Source organism: Pantherophis guttatus, chromosome 6, assembly GCF_059756535.1.
Source record: "Pantherophis guttatus breed Tessera chromosome 6, ASM5975653v1, whole genome shotgun sequence".
Lineage (NCBI taxonomy): Eukaryota > Metazoa > Chordata > Lepidosauria > Squamata > Colubridae > Pantherophis > Pantherophis guttatus.
In genome coordinates, this window is record NC_142068.1 from 98,950,754 (window position 1) to 98,969,865 (window position 19,112).

At 44.3% G+C, this 19,112-nt stretch overlaps 1 protein-coding gene across 1 annotated transcript in view; it reads right to left on the bottom strand.

Moving 5' to 3' along the window:
• Positions 1-18,390, bottom strand: part of TM9SF3 (transmembrane 9 superfamily member 3) — a 107,293-nt gene extending 88,903 nt beyond the window's left edge. Inside the window, exons 1-2 of the mRNA XM_034435254.3 lie at positions 18,246-18,390; positions 12,863-13,058 (exon numbers count right to left, since the gene is read on the bottom strand). Of these exons, the coding sequence (XP_034291145.1) occupies positions 12,863-13,058; positions 18,246-18,323 (274 nt within the window). The 5' untranslated portion in view covers positions 18,324-18,390. The remainder of the gene's footprint in view (positions 1-12,862; positions 13,059-18,245) is intronic.
• Positions 18,391-19,112: the final 722 nt, after the last annotated feature.

The following is a 19,112-nucleotide window of genomic DNA, read 5'->3' on the forward strand; positions in this document are numbered from 1 at the left end:
TTATATTGACAGCCCTGCCTGGCGGAACAACAAGGTCTTCAATGCGCAGCGGAAAACCCGGAGGTCGGAGATCTTGCGTATTTCCGGGGGCAGTTCATTCCACAGGGCTGGGGCTCCCACAGAGAAGGCCCTCCCCCTGGGTGTCGCCAGCCGACATAACTTGGCTGATGGCACCCTGAGGAGACCCTCTCTGTGGGAACGGACTGGTCGGTGGGAGGCTATTGGTGGCAGAAGACGGTCTCGAAGGTACCCGGGTCCTATGCCATGGAGCGCTTTAAAGGTGGTAACCAACACCTTGAATCGCACCCGGAAGACCACTGGGAGCCAGTGCAGCTCGCGCAGGAGGGTGTCACGCGGGCACAGCGAGTTGCGCCCATAACCACCCGCGCGGCCGCATTCTGGACCAGTTGGAGCCTCCGAGTGCTCTTCAAGGGGAGCCCCATGTAGAGAGCATTACAATAGTCCAGCCGGGAGGTGACAAGGGCATGAGTGACCGTGCGCAATGCGTCCCGGTCCAGAAAGGGCTGCAACTGGCGGATCAGGCGAACCTGATAAAAGGCCCCCCTGGCCACGGCCGTCATGTGTTCTTCTAAAGACAGCCGTGTGTCCAGGAGGACACCGAGATTGCGAGCCCTCTCTGTGGGGGGCAAGGATTCACCCCCAATAGTCAGCGATGGCACCTTCTGACTATATTGGGACGCTGGCAACCAAAGCCACTCGGTCTTGGATGGGCTGAGTCTGAGCCTGTTCCTCCCCATCCAGGCCCGTACGGCCTCCAGGCAGCGAGACATCACATCAAGGGCATCGTTGGGGTGGTCTGGGGTGGAGATGTACAGCTGAGTATCATCAGCGTACAGGTGACACTTCACCCCAAAACCACAGATGATCTCACCCAGCGGCTTCACATAAATGTTGAACAGAAGAGGCGAGAGGACCGACCCTTGTGGCACTCCCCATGCGAGATGCCTCAAGGTCGACCTCTGCCCCCCTGCCAACACGAACTGCGAGCGGCCGGAGAGGAAGGAAGAGAACCACCGCAAAACGGTGCCCCCTACTCCTAACCCTCTCAACCGCTGCAGCATGATACCATGGTCAATGGTATCAAAAGCCGCTGAGAGATCTAATAGGACTAGGACAGAGGAGCAACCCCTGTCCTGGGCCCTCCAGAGATCATCCACCAACGCGACCAATGCCGTTTCTATGCTGTGCCCCTGCCTGAAGCCCGACTGGTACGGGTCTAGATAGATAGCTTCATCCAGGTGCCTGGGCAGTTGTCGTGCCATCACACTCTCAACAACCTTCGCCACAAAACGAAGGTTGGAGACCGGACGGTAGTTAACTAATTCAGCCGGGTCCAGGGAAGGCTTCTTGAGGAGGGGCCTCACCACCGCCTCTTTCAAGGCGGCGGGAAAGGCACCCTCACTCAGAGAAGCAGTTATAATCCCCTGGAGCCAGCCTCGTGTAACCTCCCGGGAGGCCAGTACCAACCAGGAGGGACACGGGTCCAATAAACATGTGGCGGCACTAATCCTACCCAGAACCCTGTCCACATCCTCGGGAGCCACAGGATCAAACTCCTCCCAGATAATATTCTCAAGACCTACCCTCGTCTCCTCCCCCGGACTCGCCCAGTCGGAGTCCAAGCCTTCCCAAATCCGAGCGACTTTATCGTGCAGGAATTGCACAAAATCCTCAGCTCGACCCTGCAAGGGATCCTCCCGCACTCCCCCCCCCGAAGAAGGGAGTGGGTCACCCTAAACAGGGTGGCTGGGCGGTTCTCTGCAGATGCGATAAGAGCGGAAAAATGGTTAGATTACGCCGCTTTTATCGCCACTAGGTAGGTCTTGATATAAGACCTCACCTGTGTCCGGTCGGAATCAGAATGACTAGCCCTCCAAATGCTCTCTAGGCATCTTTTCCGACGCTTCATCTCTCTCAGCTACTCAGAGAACCAAGGAGCCGATTGAGTTCGGCATCGGGTCAGAGGCCGCAAAGGCACGACACGATCTAAAGCTCCGGCTGCCGCACTCTCCCAGGCGGCCACCAGCTCTTCAGTCGAGTCGTGTGTCAGGGTCTCAGGAAACGGCCCAAGCTCCGTCAGGAACCTTTCTGGATCCATCAGACGCCTGGGACGGAACCATTTAGTCGGTTCCGTCTCCCTGCGGCGGGGGGAAGCGGTAGGAAAGTCCAAGTGAAGGAGCGAATGATCTGTCCATGACAAGGGTTTAATGTCTAAGTCCCCTCTACCAAGATCATTCAACCACTGACCAGAGATGAAAATCAAGTCCAGAGTGTGTCCTCCTATGTGAGTGGGGCCTTGAACTAACTGGGTCAGGTCCATGGCTGTCATGGAAGCCATGAACTCCCGAGCCACCTCTGACGTCTCACCCGCGGATGGAAGGTTGAAATCCCCCATGACAATAAGTCTGGGGGTATCCACCGCTACCCCGGTGATGACGTCGAGTAGCTCGGGTAGGGTCGCTGCCACGTGGCAGGGAGCCAGGTACGCAGTCAGCAAACCCATCTGCACCCCACGGCCCCACTTCAGAAAGAGGGACTCACATCTGGCTATCTGAGGAACAGTGGTCTCCCTCGGACAAAGACTCTCCCTAATAATCACCACCACTCCCCCACCCCTCCCCTGGGCCCTTGGCTGATGAAATGCATGAAAACCTGGTGGGCACATTTCAACGAGGGGGACCCTCCCCTCTTGGTCCAACCAGGTCTCCGTAATACCTGCCAGGTCCGCACCCCCCTCCAATATAAGATCACAGATGAGGGGGGCTTTATTGACAACCGACCTGGCATTACATAACATCAGCCGTGGACCCTGGGCCTGAGACTCTGCACAACCCAGGCCACGAGACGCGCATGGGGACCGGAGTGCGCAATTGCTCGTAAACAGCGTATGCGCACCCCCGGCACATGATATGGTCCCCTGCGCCCGTCATACCTGCCCCTCCCACTCATTATTTCAATTGCATTGGCCTTCTTGTTATCCCCCTGCTCCCCGGATAAATTTTCTTTCCTGACCCCTTTGCTGCAGCCAATCAACCTGTCACCCCGCTCAGTAGCTATCTGGACCCCCCCAGGTCCACTTTCACAACCCCCTCCCTTCCTCCCGGGTCCCCTTAAAATTTTCTTTAAAAATTTAAATAAAAAACCCCTCAACCCCCTCTTCGCTGCATGCCATCTCTCGGGATTCCAAAATCCGTCATCAAGATAGGCCCTCGATAGCGTGGAGGGCCAGACCTGCGAGAGTGGGAAGTCTCGCAGCGCAAGGAGTTCGGCGGCCGAGTGCATCAAGAACCGGGAAGGGTGAAATATCCTCTGGCTGAGGTTCCATAGAATAGTCTAATCGTCCTAGGGCATGGAGAGGCAGCAACTCAAGACACGGAAAAACTGGGTTCCACTGTCCTCTCACGACAGTGGACGAAGTCTCGTGCGATTTCGACAAAACTCAGAAGGTGCTCTCTCCAGACCATCCTCTCACGATGGCTAGCCAAGATGGAATTGGCTATGGAGAGATTCGATAGTCCATCCGCTCTGGTAGGGGAAATGGCAGTTGAACCGGACTCCCTCAGAATCCATATCAGAATTGTCCATTCTCCACACCTTCAAGGGCATAGGTGGAATAGAGCCAGTCTAGAAGGCAGAATAGTAAACACGGGGAACAGATGACACATGGAAAGCAATGAAGGGAGATGGTTTGCAAGGGAGAAAGTAGCTGGAGTGGTGACCATGATAAGGCCTATACAGGCCAACAAAAAAGGGGGGGAGGGGGGAATGGCCTAAGGCAGCCCAAGGCCAACCCTCGGCCGTCTTCCAACCTCTCCCACTCCCCAGGTCTTCCAGCATTTTATACCCCCAGTCTACAGCCCCAGTCTCCAATGGGGCCTCCGGATTCCTGCAGCAAAGTGGGACAGCAGAAATAGGCCGCCCTCTTGCAGGTCCGGGGTTTCAAGATAGAAGCCAACAGCCTCTCACCATAGCGTCCTCTTCGGTAGCAGCCAGCTGCCGCCCCCTCGCCTCCGCCATCGTCCAGCGGCCGCCGACCACCCCGCGCCCACTGCCAGCGCCGGCGCCGCTTCCCATGGCTCCCACCATACTCCAGGGTCCCCAGGAGCCTCAGGAAACCCCGGAGAGGCCAGGAATCCAGGGGAGCCACCGCATTGCCGTCGCCACCACCACAGAGCTGCCGCCGCCGTCGGTCCATGCCGGAGGCCGAGAAAAGCGCCGCCAGTCAAATCGCTACCGACGTCACCCCGCGGAGCCTTCAGCAGCCGTTTTTTTTTTCCCTCGACCCGATGTTCCAGAGGGCAAAAAAACCCTCAATGGGCCGAGGAAAGGTTCCTCTCTCAAGGACTGGGGGCCATGGTGGACAATCGCCCCAGGAACCTCCCGAAATTGCCAGGAATCACCCCATCTGCCGGGAGCGTCTCAGGCTGAATCCTCCATCTTGGACATGCGCAGATATAATACGAATCCAGTGCCCCGCTTGCTGAAGCACCTAGACTCCCAGTACGGGATGGGGTCCTTCAGGCACTCTCCATCCTCTCTGTCTCTCTCTCTCTGTCTCCCACTCTTTCTCTCTCATTCTCTCTCTCTCTCATTTTCGCTTTCTCTCTCTCTCTCCCTCTTTCTTTCTCTCCCACTCTTTCTCCCCCCTCTCTCATTCTTTCTCTCTCCCCCTCTTTCTCATTCTTTCTTTCCCCCACTCTTTCTCTTTCTCTCCCCTTTCTCATTCTCTTTCTCTCTCTCCCTCTTTCTCTTTCTCTTTCTCCCCCTTCTCTCTCTTTCTCCCACTCTCTTTCTCTCTTTCTCTCCCCCCACTCTCTCTCATTCTTTCTCTCTGTCCCCCTTTCTCTCTCCCCCCCACTCTTTCTCTTTCTCCCTCCCCTTCTTTCTCTTTCTCTCTCTCCCACTCTTTCTCTCTCATTCTCTTTCTCTCTCCCCCTCTTTCTCTCTCTCTCCCCACTCTCTCCCTCTCATTCTGATTCTCTTTCATTTTCTCTCCCTCTCTCTCATTCTCTCTGATTCTTTGGTTCTCTTTGATTCTGTCTCTTTCTCTGTCTCTCATTCTCTCTCTCTCTCACTCTCACTCTCTGATTCTCTCTGTCTCTTTCTCTCATTCTCTTTCATTCTGTCTTTCTCTCTCTTTCATTCTTTGTCTCTTTCTCTCTCTGTCTCACTCTGATTCTCTCTCTCTCATTCTCTCTTTCATTCTTTGTCTCTTTCTCTCTCTGTCTCATTCTGATTCTCTCTCTTTCTCTCTCATTCTCTCTCTCTCTCATCTCATGGGCCAGCCAGTGTCTTGGGGCTGAGAGGAAGTCAAGCATCTCCCTGACAGACTGAGGGCTGGAAGAAGTGTGGGAGCGAAGCACTACTTGAACTTGTGCGGCATGAGCATTCGCCTTGGTATATTTGCGCCAGCCGATGGCCAAGGCAGCCCTCATCTGTCTGCTGAAAGTGCAGCATCAGGATTCTGCCTTGCTATATTTGCAGCGCAAGGCAGCCTTTGTTTCCTGCTGCTTGGGACTCAGAGCGGTAAATAGCGTCTGATCCGGAGAGCAGCTGGATTTTGCTCTCTAATCTGGATGCCAGATCGGCCCCCTGCAAACTCTCATCTCTCGAGGAGCGCTCCCTGAAGCGGGGCTGGAAACTTTGGTTGGACTGCTTGAGAGAGGAGAGCTTGCAGGGGGGCGATCTGGTATCTGCAATGGAGAGCGGCATCCGGCTTTTTCTCTCCGCTATAAGAGCGCTGTAAGAGCGGCAGCCCTCATCTCCTAATGTTTGGGACTCGGAGCGGTAAATGGTGACTGGTCCGGGGAGCAGCTGGATTTTGCAGTCCCAAGCATTAGGAGATGAGGGCTGCCGCTCTTACAGCGCTCTTACAGCGGAGAGAAAAAGCCGGATGCCACCCTCCATTGCAGACACCAGATCGCCCCCCTGCAAGCTCTCCTTTTTCAAGCAGTCCAACCAAAGTTCCCAGCCCCGCTTCAGGGAGCGCTCCTCGAGATACGAGATCTTGCAGGGGGCTGATCTGGCATCCGCAATGGAGAGCAAAATCCAGCTGCTCTCCGGACCAGTCACCATTTACCACTCTGAGTCCCAAACATTAGGAGATTAGGGCTGCCGCTCTTACAGCGCTCTTATAGTGGAGAGAAAAAACCAGATTTTGCTCTCCATTGCAGACACCAGATCGCCCCCCTGCAAGCTCTCCTCTCTCAAGCAGCCCTCATCTCCTAATGTTTGGGACTCGGAGCGGTAAATGGTGACTGGTCCGGGGAGCAGCTGGATTTTGCTCTCCATTGCGGATGCCAGATCAGCCCCCTGCAAGATCTCGTCTCTCGAGGAGCGCTCCCTGAAGCGGGGCTGGAAACTTTGGTTGGACTGCTTGAGAGAGGAGAGCTTGCAGGGGGGCGATCTGGTGTCTGCAATGGAGAGCGGCATCCGGCTTTTTCTCTCCGCTATAAGAGCGCTGTAAGAGCGGCAGCCCTCATCTCCTAATGTTTGGGACTCGGAGCAGTAAATGGTGACTGGTCCGGGGAGCAGCTGGATTTTGCAGTCCCAAGCATTAGGAGATGAGGGCTGCCGCTCTTACAGCGGAGAGAAAAAGCCGGATGCCGCTCTCCATTGCAGACACCAGATCGCCCACCTGCAAGCTCTCCTCTCTCAAGCAGTCCAACCAAAGTTTCCAGCCCTGGTTCAGGGAGCGCTTCTCGAGAGACGAGAGTTTGCAGGGGGCCGATTTGGCATCCAGATTAGAGAGCAAAATCCAGCAGCTCTCCGGATCAGACGCCATTTACCACTCTGAGTCCCAGGCAGCAGGAAACAAAGGCTGCCTTGCGCCACTCCCGACACAAATATACCAAGGCGGAATGCTGCTGCCGTACAAATGAAAGTAGTGCTTCACTCCCACAGCTTCCAGCCATCGCAAACGCCGCTTCTTCCCGTTTCTGCCGCCCCCTCCCCCACCGCCACAACAGCACCATTCATTCCGGATGGCGAGGGCTGCGCTCGTTTTTCTGTATTGCACCACCTGCAAAACCCCTGTGAAAGGGTTGTTTGACCCCCAACCACTGAGCTAAGGTAAGCAAGCTAGAGGGGGAAAAGTTTTTCCCTTCTCCATGGCTCTGGCGATCCCAGCTGAATTGCCTGATTAGCAGGCAAAGCTGGGATCGTCAGAGCTGGGATCGCCAGAGCCATTTAAGGCTCGTCAGAGCCTTTCGGGCTGGTCTGCCTGGTTACAGGAGAACGACACCCGGCGTATAAGACGACCCCCGACTTTTGAGAAGATTTTCATGTGTTAAAAAGTCGTCTTATACGCCAGAAAATACGGTACACAAAACAAACAGCTAGAGTAATTATGAATGACGGAATGACAGAAAAATTTGATATAACCAAAGGTGTAAGACAAGGGTGCTCACTTTCTCCTCTTCTATTTATTTTATCATTAGAAACACTATTGACAAAAATCAGAGAAGATCAAGAAATAAAAGGTTTAAAAATTAAGAAGGAAGAATACAAGGTTCAAGCCTTCACTGATGATATGGCATTCATTTTGGAAGATCCATTAGAAACTGGCCCTAAACTGATCCAAAAAATAGAAGAATTTTGTGAGGTAGCGGGATTTAAGATTAATAAAAATAAATCCAAATTAATAACCAAAAATCTTACAAAGAACCAAGAAAGTGAATTGGAAGACAAAATTAAAATTAATATAGCCAAGAAAATAAAATATTTAGGGATTTGGCTTACAGCGAAGCGCTCTTCAAACAAGGAGGATAATTATGACAAAATATTACACTATATAAAAAAAGACCTAGAAAACTGGAAAAATCTACAAATTTCATTTTTAGGAAGGATCACTACGGTTAAAATGAATATTTTGCTGAAAATTTTATTTCTGTTCCAAGTTATTCCAATAAAATTAGGGAAAACATTTTTCGAAGAGTTAAACAAATTAGTTACCAAATTTATATGGCAAGGGAAAAAAACCTAGGATTAAATTAAAACTTCTGCAAGACACGAAAGGCAGAGGGGGTTTGGCATTACCAGAGTGGGAAATATATTACCTAGCATCAATTTTAACCTGGTTAAAAGACTGGATGGAACTGAAAAACAATAGAATTCTAGCAGTAGAAGGGCATGATTTGCAAGCGGGGTGGCGTGCATTCCTATGGAATGAAAAAGTATAAAACACATAGATATTTTCAAATGCATGTACTTAGCATTGCTACAGACTTGGAAAAAAATAAAACAAAAACATTATATAAGAATTCCAATGTGGTTATTCCCAACAGAAATATTGAAACACCCAAATTTATTTGATATAGATAAGCTAATTAGATATGAGAAATTGGTAAATGAACAGGGAAATTTGAAAACAAAACACGAATTGGAAAAAGTTGTAGAGAGGGAGATAGATTGGTGGACATATACACAAATACAATCAAAATATACAGAGGATAAAAAATTATATGAAATACAAAAAGAACAGCAAGAATTGGATAAAATTATATATGGAACAGAGATAAAATTAAAATATACAAATATCTATTGAGATATAAAATGGAAGATGAGGTTGATAGGAAACAATGATCAAATGGGCAAAAAAATTTAGATACAATGTAGAATTGGAGAAATAGGAAAAAATGTGGGAAACAAATATAAAACTGACTATGTCTGTGGCATTCAAGGAAAACCAGTTGAAGATGTTTTACAGATGGCATCTCCCACCAACAAGGCTTGCTAAGATGTTTCCGAACAGTTCTCCAACATGTTGGAAGTGCAAAAAAGTATACAGAACGTATTACCATTTATAGTGGACAAGTTCATCTGCAAAAAAATATTGGGCCAAAATCAGAAAATGGTTGGAAGAAATAACTGACCAACCCATAGACTGGAAACCAGAGATCTTTTTGCTGGGAATACTTAATAAGAAATATAGTAAAGAAATAAGGTATCTAATTCTACACATAATAACAGCCGCAAGAATATTTTATGCACAGAACTGGAAAAATGAGAATATACCATTGGAGGAGGAAGTGATAAGGAAAATTCTGGACTGTGCTGAGATGGATAAATTAACAAAGGAGATAAAAGAAAAGGAAGATACAGAATACTATGTAGTATGGAATAAATGGTATAATTGGATAGAAATTAGAAATGGTAAAGAAAAAAGGGGAAAATATCACAAAAAAGGTAGTGCATGAAAGAAAATGTATTGTTATAATGATAGATATGATGGAATATACATAGAAATAAGGGATAATGGGACAAAAAGATAAGTATAATTGAAGAAAAGTAGAGTGGAAAATGTAAATAATAGAGGATTACCGTTACGAAACTGTTGTAAAGAAGGAGTATATGTTTTATGTTAGTGTTTATCTCTTATTGTTTTAAAAAATAAAAAGTATTTTCCAGAGAAATAATATCAGATATATATGTTAGTATCACTGATAATGTCAACTAGAGAAATAAGAAAGTAGCAACATTTTTTCTTGATGTAAAAAAAGCTTTCAGCAATTTGGAATAACTCTTCATATTCACAATCTTGAAAAAGATGAACTGCAGTTCAATTTTTTTCTCATGGACTCGAAGAATTTATAAACCAAGTCAACTGTAAATGCATATATGCCTCAAAAATATGCTATTATGAAAACGACAAGATAAAATGGTCTTCTTTCTTTCCTGTTTTTATTGACCTGAACCACTAGTAAGAAAGATATAACAAAAGAGTAAATTTTCAGGAATTAAACTCAAGAGCATAAATTAACATGCATATGGTGTTGGTGATTACTTAGTTACTTAACTAAAGAGTCCTTAGGGAAAAAAATGGAACATACAAACAGTATCAAAATACCAAAATAATAAGTCATAGATGATTACATGGAACCTAACTGAAGAGGGAAAAACAGCATTTGAAAAAAAACAATAGGGTTTAATATCAGTACTAACTGATCAAGTAGCTGGGAATTTATATAGCTAGAAACAGTAAAAAAAATATTTAAAAATAATTATTTGCAGATCTGGAAAAATAATGATTGATATATTAAGATGGAAAAAGCTAAGCTGATCTTGGCTATGAATAATGTTGGCAATAAAAATTAATGTTTTTAAGAAACATCTCAACAATTTAAGAAAGTATATTTGAATGAATGACAAAGACAAATGAATAACTTCATTTAAGTAAATAACGGACTAACAATCAAATATAGAATTCTATATGCTACAAAGGAATGTACCAGCTGCACCAAATGTTAACTTCTATTATTATTTGATTGTTTGACCAAGATTACAAATTGGATTATATCCTCATATGGTTGAATTACTTCTTTGGAAAGAGCTTCCAGAGAACCTGTTCAACTATCTCTGATCTGATAACTATAGAATTAAATTATAAATAGATTATTAAAAGTAGGGAGAAATATATATTTATTTATTTATTTATTTTATTAATTAAATTTCTATACCGCCCTTCTCCAAAGAGGACTCAGGGCGGTGCACAGCCAAAGTAAAAACAGAGCATACAAAATTTAAAAACAATATTAAAATAATTAAATATTCTGGCCGTAAATTAAAACAACCCAATTTAAAATCAATTTAAAATTAAACTCAAGCCAGCCCAGCTAGTTGAAATAAATAGGTTTTCAGGGCCCGACGAAAAATCCGGAGGTCTGTTATTGTACGTAACTCTGGGGGAAGGTTGTTCCAGAGGGTGGGCGCCGTCACAGAGAAGGCTCTCCCCCTGGGGGTCACCAGCCGACATTGTCTGGCGGACGGCACCCTGAGGAGGCCCACTCTGTGTGAGTGTACTGGCTGGTGGGAGGCTATTGGTGGCAGAAGGTGGTCTCGTAAGTACCCCGGCCCTAAGCCATGGAGCGCTTTAAAGGTGGTCACCAACACCTTGAAGCGCACCCGGAAGACCACTGGGAGCCAGTGCAGCTCGCGCAGGAGAGGTGTCACATGGGAGCGCCTCGTCGCCCCCATAATCCCCCGCGCGGCCGCGTTCTGGATCAGCTGGAGCCTCCGGGTGCACTCCAGGGGGAGCCCCATGTAGAGAGCGTTGCAGTAGTCCAGGCGGGAAGTGACTAGTGCCTGAGTGACTGTGCGTAGTGAATCCCGATCTAGAAAGGGACGCAACTGGCGTATCAGGCGAACCTGATAAAAAGCCCCCCTGGCCACGGCCGTCAAATGGTCGTCTAAAGACAGCTGTGCGTCCAGGAGGACGCCCAAGTTACGAGCCCTCTGGCGTCAGCTGGCTATATCGGGACGCTGGAAGCCACAGCCACTCGGTCTTGGAGGGGTTGAGTCGGAGCCTGTTTCTCCCCATCCAGACCCGCACGGCCTCCAGGCACTGGGACATCACTTCAAGGGCATCGCTGGGGTGGCCTGGGGTGGAGATGTACAGCTGGGTGTCATCAGCGTACTGATGGAACTCCACCCCGAAGCCACAGATGATCTCACCCAGCGGCTTTACATAAATGTTGAACAGAAGGGGCGAGAGGACAGACCCTTGTGGCACCCCACAAGCAAGGTGCCTCAGGGTCGACCGCTGCCCCCCGTCAACACAGATTGCGACCAGTCAGAGAGGTAGGAGGAGAACCACCGCAGAACGGTGCCCCCTATCCCCAAAGGATAGGCTCAGATTCATCTCCTTTTGCTTCAAAATTACGGTAAATTAAATATTTACTTTCATGAATATGCTAAAAATTATTAGTGGAGAGATAATATGCTGCAAGATTTAACCTTTAATAAAACAAAGTTGAAATCTTTTGAGAACCTCTCTTCAGAATAATCAGAAATACCTCATTGGTTTCAATATTCAAATAAGTAATACAGTTCCTTTTCAACTACAAAAGCAAGTGATTTTATAGAATTTGAAATGTTTATACTATGAAAGTCAGAACTTCTGTTTCAATTTCTAAATGTTATTGAAATATGATTAACAGAAATTGAACAAGTTAAAGACTATATGATTCAATGGATGCAGAATTTAAACAGGCAAATTGATATGCAACAATGGAAATATCAATGGAAGGTATGTTTTAGGTTTACTGTGATCATTATACCTAGAAGAAATTGGTGTTTTTCAGTAGCATATTATCCAGCAATGATTTGTCAAAACGGGTAATATGTATTTAAAAACTGCAGGTAATGTAATAAAGAGCAGTGGCACAGTGGTTAGAATGCAGTATTGCAAGCTAACTGTCGACTGCCATCAGTTCAATCTTGACCAGCTCAAGGTTGATTCAGCCTTCCATCTTCCAAGGCCAGATTGTTGGGGCAATATGCAGACTCTGTAAACAGCTTAGAGAGGGCTGTAAGGCACTGTGAAGTGATATATAAATCTAAGTACTATTGCTATTGTAAATCAGCTTAAATCATTCTTCCGTATCTACTGGAAGCTCACAATTTTGTAAGACAATCTTTTTCTTCCATTCAAGTTTTCCAATTGTTGGAGGTTGCCCCGACAAGTCCCTGCAGTTTTCTTTGCAAGGATTTTCAAAAGTGACTTGCCACTACCTCCTTCCTAGGGCTGAGAGAAAGGGACTGGCCCAAGGTCACTTAGCTGGCTTCATGCCTAAAGTGGGACTAGAACTCAGTTTCCCAGTTTCTGGCCAATGTCTTAACTGTTATACCAAACTGGCTCTCATTCATTTTTATTATATTTAAACATTTCATATTTTGAAATATTTAATATATTTTCCTTTTCTGTCTTTGTATTTTTCTGTTTTCACTCAAATATCTTTTAAAACTAATACGTTTACAGTAAATTATTTGGAAAAAGGTTTTCCTGTTAAACAAATACAATAATTTTTAAAACACCAACGATCATGACTTATGGTTATTTTACCTTTAAATTTAATATCCAAACCGCTGAACTCTAGTTCAACTCCTTGAAGTGCTTCCCCAAGAGTTTCATGGTAGTGATCAATGCTTTTTTTAGATCCACCACAAAAAGGGAGAGAGAAGTATTTGTAAGTTTCCTGGCGATTGTGATATGGTCCTACAGTATTCATCCATAAAACAACTTCTTCTTTATCTTGGTACTGAAAAGAAACCATATTTTAAAATAAAGAATTATCAATAGGCACATTGTTTAGAATGGAACAAATTTTCAGAGAGAAATATGAAGAAAATACTTTAAAATATTGACAGGCAACTCCTGGTTTGCATGCCATCCCCAGAAATTATACCATTAAAAAACAGTAATGTGATTACCACCTGCATTTTGGCAGGGGAAGCAAAAGTGCTACAGGTAGTCATCATTTAGCAACCACAACTGGGGCCGCAAACTTAGTTGCTAAGTGCCATAGTCACCAGGGTGGATAAAAATCTATGATTTTTTTTAAAAAAATAAAAAAAAATTGGATTTTTAAAATTTTAAATTGGATTCTTTTTATGTTTATCAAATTTATTTTAATAAAATGCTTTTGGAGTAAAAATCTATCTAAAGATAGTTTTCTATTTAAGATACATTAATGATTTAGTTTATTCAGCATGAAATGGAGCTTAGTTATGTAGCATGAGGCTGTATATTCTGCAATATTTACATTTTTAGTAAACTCATTCAATGAATCCAAGCTCTGCCAGTTCAGATAACATGCACTGCATTGATGCGTTCACACAATTTCACAGTAACCAAGAGATAAATCATAAAACAAAGTTCAGGAATATTCCTTTATCCCATTGTTTTGAAAATCTATGTACACTACAAACTGTATGGTTGTTTGAAGAGAAATGCATCTGTACCACCTGGCTCTAAGTGTGAGGAGGAAGGGCAAGCAGTAAAAATGAAAGTGAAACCTTCTAAGCAGCTTATAAATATAATATTAAAGAGCACCTATCATTTCAGATCCATTATGGCAGCGCTTGTTAGCAGGCATCCACTCACCTGCTGCCTGCCACATCCCTCACCTTGTTGTGTCCCTGCCACATCACCAGCCGTCTCATTAAAGTGAATGGGACTGTTGGCAAGTCAACAGCAGGTCAGAGGAGGAGCCGCTGTGGGACAGAGATGACAGTTGCTCTTTAAAAATTATGATTTAAATTGAATTGATTTAAATCAAATCTGTTTACTAGTGATTTAAATCAAATCCACCCTGACAGTCACTAAGTTGAAAATCATATGACCATAACTGTGTTTAGGATTTTATGAGTTTTCCTTTTTCCCCATTTCCTGAAATGCTGTTCCTCTCCAATCTTCTCTGCTCTGAGGGTGGAAGGAAAAAATGGGTCAGGTGCAGGACACTGTGTACTGAGTATAATGAGAAACACATTAGAAGAAAGTAAGTTGTTAAGGTCATACATATGCACCTTGATTACAGTGTTATTTTTTTCAAGATTGTCGTAACTTTGAGTGGTTGTTGCATGAGGTCGTTGGTAAGATCTATCTGTATATCTCTCTCTATTTAGGTTTAATAATTGCCTTAAAGTTTAAGTTTTATCTATGTCCCATACTACCATTCTAGCTTTAGCTGTCCAAAGTAATGCATTAAAAAAATTGAATGAAACATAATTTTTTCTTGTATTCAATTTCTACTTGTTGCATAATTAGTTGGCCAGGACTAAAATTATCTGGTGTCTGCACAATGTATCCACAAAGCATCCAGCTAGATGGATCTTGGCTATTCTCAAAAAATTACATAGGCCTGGATTTGATTAGTACTAATAAGAGAAATCACCAGGAAATCCCAGTGCTATAGACTAAGACAGGAAAGCTAAATAATTAGCTCAGAAGAAAATAATGCCAGTTTTTCTATTGCTGAAGAAAATTTTTTTTGGATGTGATCAAGAACTCAGCTTAATTTACCTTTTTATTTATAAAGCACAATGACTAGATTCACATATTACACTATTAAGCTAAAACTAAGAAAATCACACAAGGGGTTAGCAAGATGTGCGTACTGTATCCAGTCAAACTGTTACCAGTTAAACCAGCTGAAAGTCACTTTTCTCAATGCCATTGTAACTTTGAACAGGTACTGAACAAATGGTAGTAAGCTACCTGTACACATTTTCATGCAGAAGATTTCACAATCAAATCCAGCAGCACACCTCTGCGCAAGTTTTCATGTAATTTCCATGGACAGCTACTACTTTTCTCAAACTTTTTTTTCTCAATATTGCAATGATCTCCCATCAGGGTGGATTTGATTTAAATCAAGTCGATTTAAATCACAATTTAAATCATGATTTAAATCACTAGTAAAAAGGCTTGATTTAAATCGACTTGATTTAAATCATAATTTGTAAAGAGCAACTGTCATCTCTGTCCTGCACTAACTCCTCTGACCTGCTGTTGACTCACTGACAGTCCCAATATTGTAGAATATACAGCCTCATGCTACATAACTAAGCTCCATTTCATGCTGAATTAAATTATTAATGTATCTTAAATAGAAAACTATCTTTAGATATTTACTCCAAAAGCATTTTATTAAAATAAATTTGATTTTAAAAAATCCGATTTAAATTTTAAAAATCCAATTTCTTTTAAAAAAAATATTGATTTTTATCCACGCTGTCTCCCATCGTTCCAATGTTTTTGATCATTTGTTGTAACAGCTTTATCCTTTTCTTCCTGCTTGCACAATGCCCTTGCATTCAACCCCTTGGTTTTTATATACTACTTACATGTATCTGTTACTTGCTTGACATTTCTCCATCTCAACAGCTGGATGTTTTCACTCTGACATTTTCAGTCTCTAAGCATTCTAAGACTGCCTTCTATCCTATCATCCATATCATCAGACATCCTGGTACAGTAATCTTGAATTTCTTACATTCATATATGCAAATATGCTGCAAGGCATGTTGCTTTTCCCTGTACAATATTGGGGGGTAATGTTCTCTTTTCAGCCAACCCCTTAATTCCTCTCATTCACGATTTTTCCACTTCTATTACAACTTTTAATTCGTATCTTGATTCCTAAATTGGGTTTCTATAATTCCTCAATTGGGTTTCTATTGCCTTTTTCAAGGGACTCCTTTTATACCTTTAGAAACTAAATGCCATCTATTTTCTGCTATATTGTATATACATGCTTGTCACATTTGCCTAGGTCACTCTTTATCATATGTCTCCTTCCTTCTTCAATTACCTGAATCTCTTCTCAAGGACATCTTATAAGTGCACTTGTAAGTCCAATATTTCTAAGAATGTTCTACACATTATTTGCCCAATATTCTGGTTTTCATGTTCCTTTCTTTTCTGCTTTTATATGTATGACAGTTTCTCAAAATCTTTTATTAATACTTGGTGTGTAGTGCAGAAAATTGCAACCACTAACTTTCAAGGAAATAGCCATTAAGAGATTGTACTATGTACTCACTGTCTTAGTGTTAGCACTGGATGACTTTTGAGCGGCATTACAAGGGCAAGTGTATGACTAAGTCATAGTGCAAACCTAGCTACAATGTAAAGTATTGTTGGCAGAAGTGGGTAATGCAAGTGGGTAATGCTTCATGCAATTCCTTGAATGCCCTTTTTTCTGCTGTCTTCTGGAGCATCCTTGGATTCAGGGGTCAGTTCTACTTACCTTTACCTTTACAACGTGGCCACTCACATGCTCTTCTGCGCATACGCAGATTGTCATTTATGACGTCGGGATTGGTGGGCGGAGCCTCCCGCCAATTTTATTACTGGTTTTATAGAACCGGACAGAACCGGGAGCAACCCACCACTGCTTGGATTGCACCACTAAAAATCTTTGGGAAATCATTAAAATCAGTGATGCAGATTTTCAGAGTTTGTCAGCAGAAAACTGAGGGATAAGTTTTCAGATAATGTTTAATATGTTTAAAGCAGCGACTCAATTTCAAAAATAACGCTTTAAAATTTCATCCATTTGTACCTTACACTTCCAATATCCATTGCCCAACACCATTTTTCCCCTTTTAAAAAAGTAAAGCCTTACCATTGGTTTATGGCTTAGTGCTATGTTTGAACCCATCAATAATTTAAGAACAGAGTGTTTTCTGAAGTGACACTAAACGTGATTACATTATGCTCGGAATCAATATTATTCATCGCTATTATCCATTATACAAGCTCCTACTGCTTTCAACAAAGTTTGCAAGTGCTACTTTTAAAAGCTATTTTTCTAATTATGTTTGGTTTATACCAACTATATTATTTGGTTTTAAAGTGCTTGGATTTCATATTCTACATTATTTGTATTTTCTTTTAAGTGGTTTCTATCTTAATTTGTCTTTCTAAGAATAGCTTGTATGGAAGGCTTTAGAAAAATAAGAAGTCCCAGGTTAAATACTGCAATTTCTTGATATTTTAAATAAGAAGTACACTTTGCTATTTTTTTCAACCTTCCATCTTTATTTCCCACTTGGGGGGGGGTGGTTTGGCCCTTTGCTGTTTTTGCACCTTATCGAGCAGCTACCGTATATTACAATTCTAGCCCATTCGATACAATTACAACAATCTGACTATACAGGTTGTATATTCTGCACAAACAAAGCAAATCAGTCATGTCATTTCTTTACAAATTATCCTGATCAACTGAATCAGGATAACCGTAATGCACAAACTGTATTTTCGTTAAGCATAACCAGGCAGTGTCCAAAGCTATACAAACACGGCCCACTAGTTAAGTATCAGATTTCACCTGGTTCGACAAAAGAAATACTTTTTTTGATAGGACAGAAGCTAAACAGCTTGAGCCACGCTGCTGTTTCTCAGACATAACTATTGGAATTTATTCTGAATTGTAGCGTTTATAACGTTTCTGCCTGCTTTGGGGAAGATTAATTTTAATTTGCTTTTTTTTTAAAGCAGGGTGATTCTTTATAATTAATAGATGCGATTCTGTTTTCTAAGTTCTAAGTTCTAACAATGTGGTGTCACCACCAACAGAAATGGTGAAAAGCAGAGTGTTGTTTGAACAAAGGCTGCCCTTCTTGATAGCCTTCTTCGAGCTTCGTTCTCTGGAACTAAGAACTACCCTTTACAGGAGAACTATATTCGGCCAGGCCGCTCGCAATCACCTCCCCGCCACCCATCCACTTCTCACTGAGACGTCGGCTCTCAATGATCTGCGGAACAGCTTCTCCTCTCACGCACGCGGGTCCCGTCCCGCGCGGACCGATTGGGTCGATCCGTGCTGGCTCTGGCCTCTGCAACGCCGCGCAAAGACGCACCCGCACCCGAGCAGGGGAGCCGCCGCCGAAGGATGAGGGAAGGAGGGAAGGAGAAAGAGCAGGCCCGTCTGTCCCCTCACCGTGTGGTCATGCTCGTCGGCCCGGCCCTGCAAAACCAACAAGGCCACCACGCACCACAGGAACCCGGCCAGCGCCATCCCGCGTCGTCGCCGCCGCCGCCACCGAGGAAAGGAGCCGCCGTTTCCGCCGTCCCCGCCACGTCATCCAAGAGCACGCCGGAACAGACGCCGCTTACGGCGACCGACAGCACCCAGAAGTCGCAGAACTCGAAGGCAGAACGCGAAGGTGGGGGCGGGACCCCAGTCCTCGCCGCGCTTCCAGGCGGAGGGCCCCTTCTGCGGGCGCTCGGAGATGGACGAGCGCGCCTTCTGGAAGCCGAGGCGAGCTTTCTATTCCCTAAAGGGCGTCGTGTAAATTCTTCCATCTTCGTGGTGCCGGACCCGAGCGCTCGTTTCTCCATACGCAAACCCTCGAAGCAGAAGGGAGAAGAGATACCCCAGGGGTGGTACTAGCCGGGCCGTTTGCAGTTCCGCCAACAAACAGGGAATACTGGCATTTATTTTCTGTGTGGAATCCACAAGCAGGAGTTAGAAAGCACATCATGAACAAACTCAGAGAAACACGATTTAAAAGTTTGCCAAAATTGTTTAAATATAAATGTAGCATGAATAAATATGGGGGCAATTTCAGACTTCTGAACCTGGATTATTCATGCACAAATTCAAGTATCACCAACAGTTACTATACTGTAGCATAGTATCTGAAAGTTGGAAGGGGGCTTAGAGATTATCTACTTGAACACTCTACTCTACTCTGTGAAAGATCCAATCTTGGTAAGAACAATTTTGGACCAACTCAGCATGCTGGCTGGAGAATTCTGGGACTTGAAGGGTACACATCTTAAAGGTGCTGTGGTTGAGAAACAT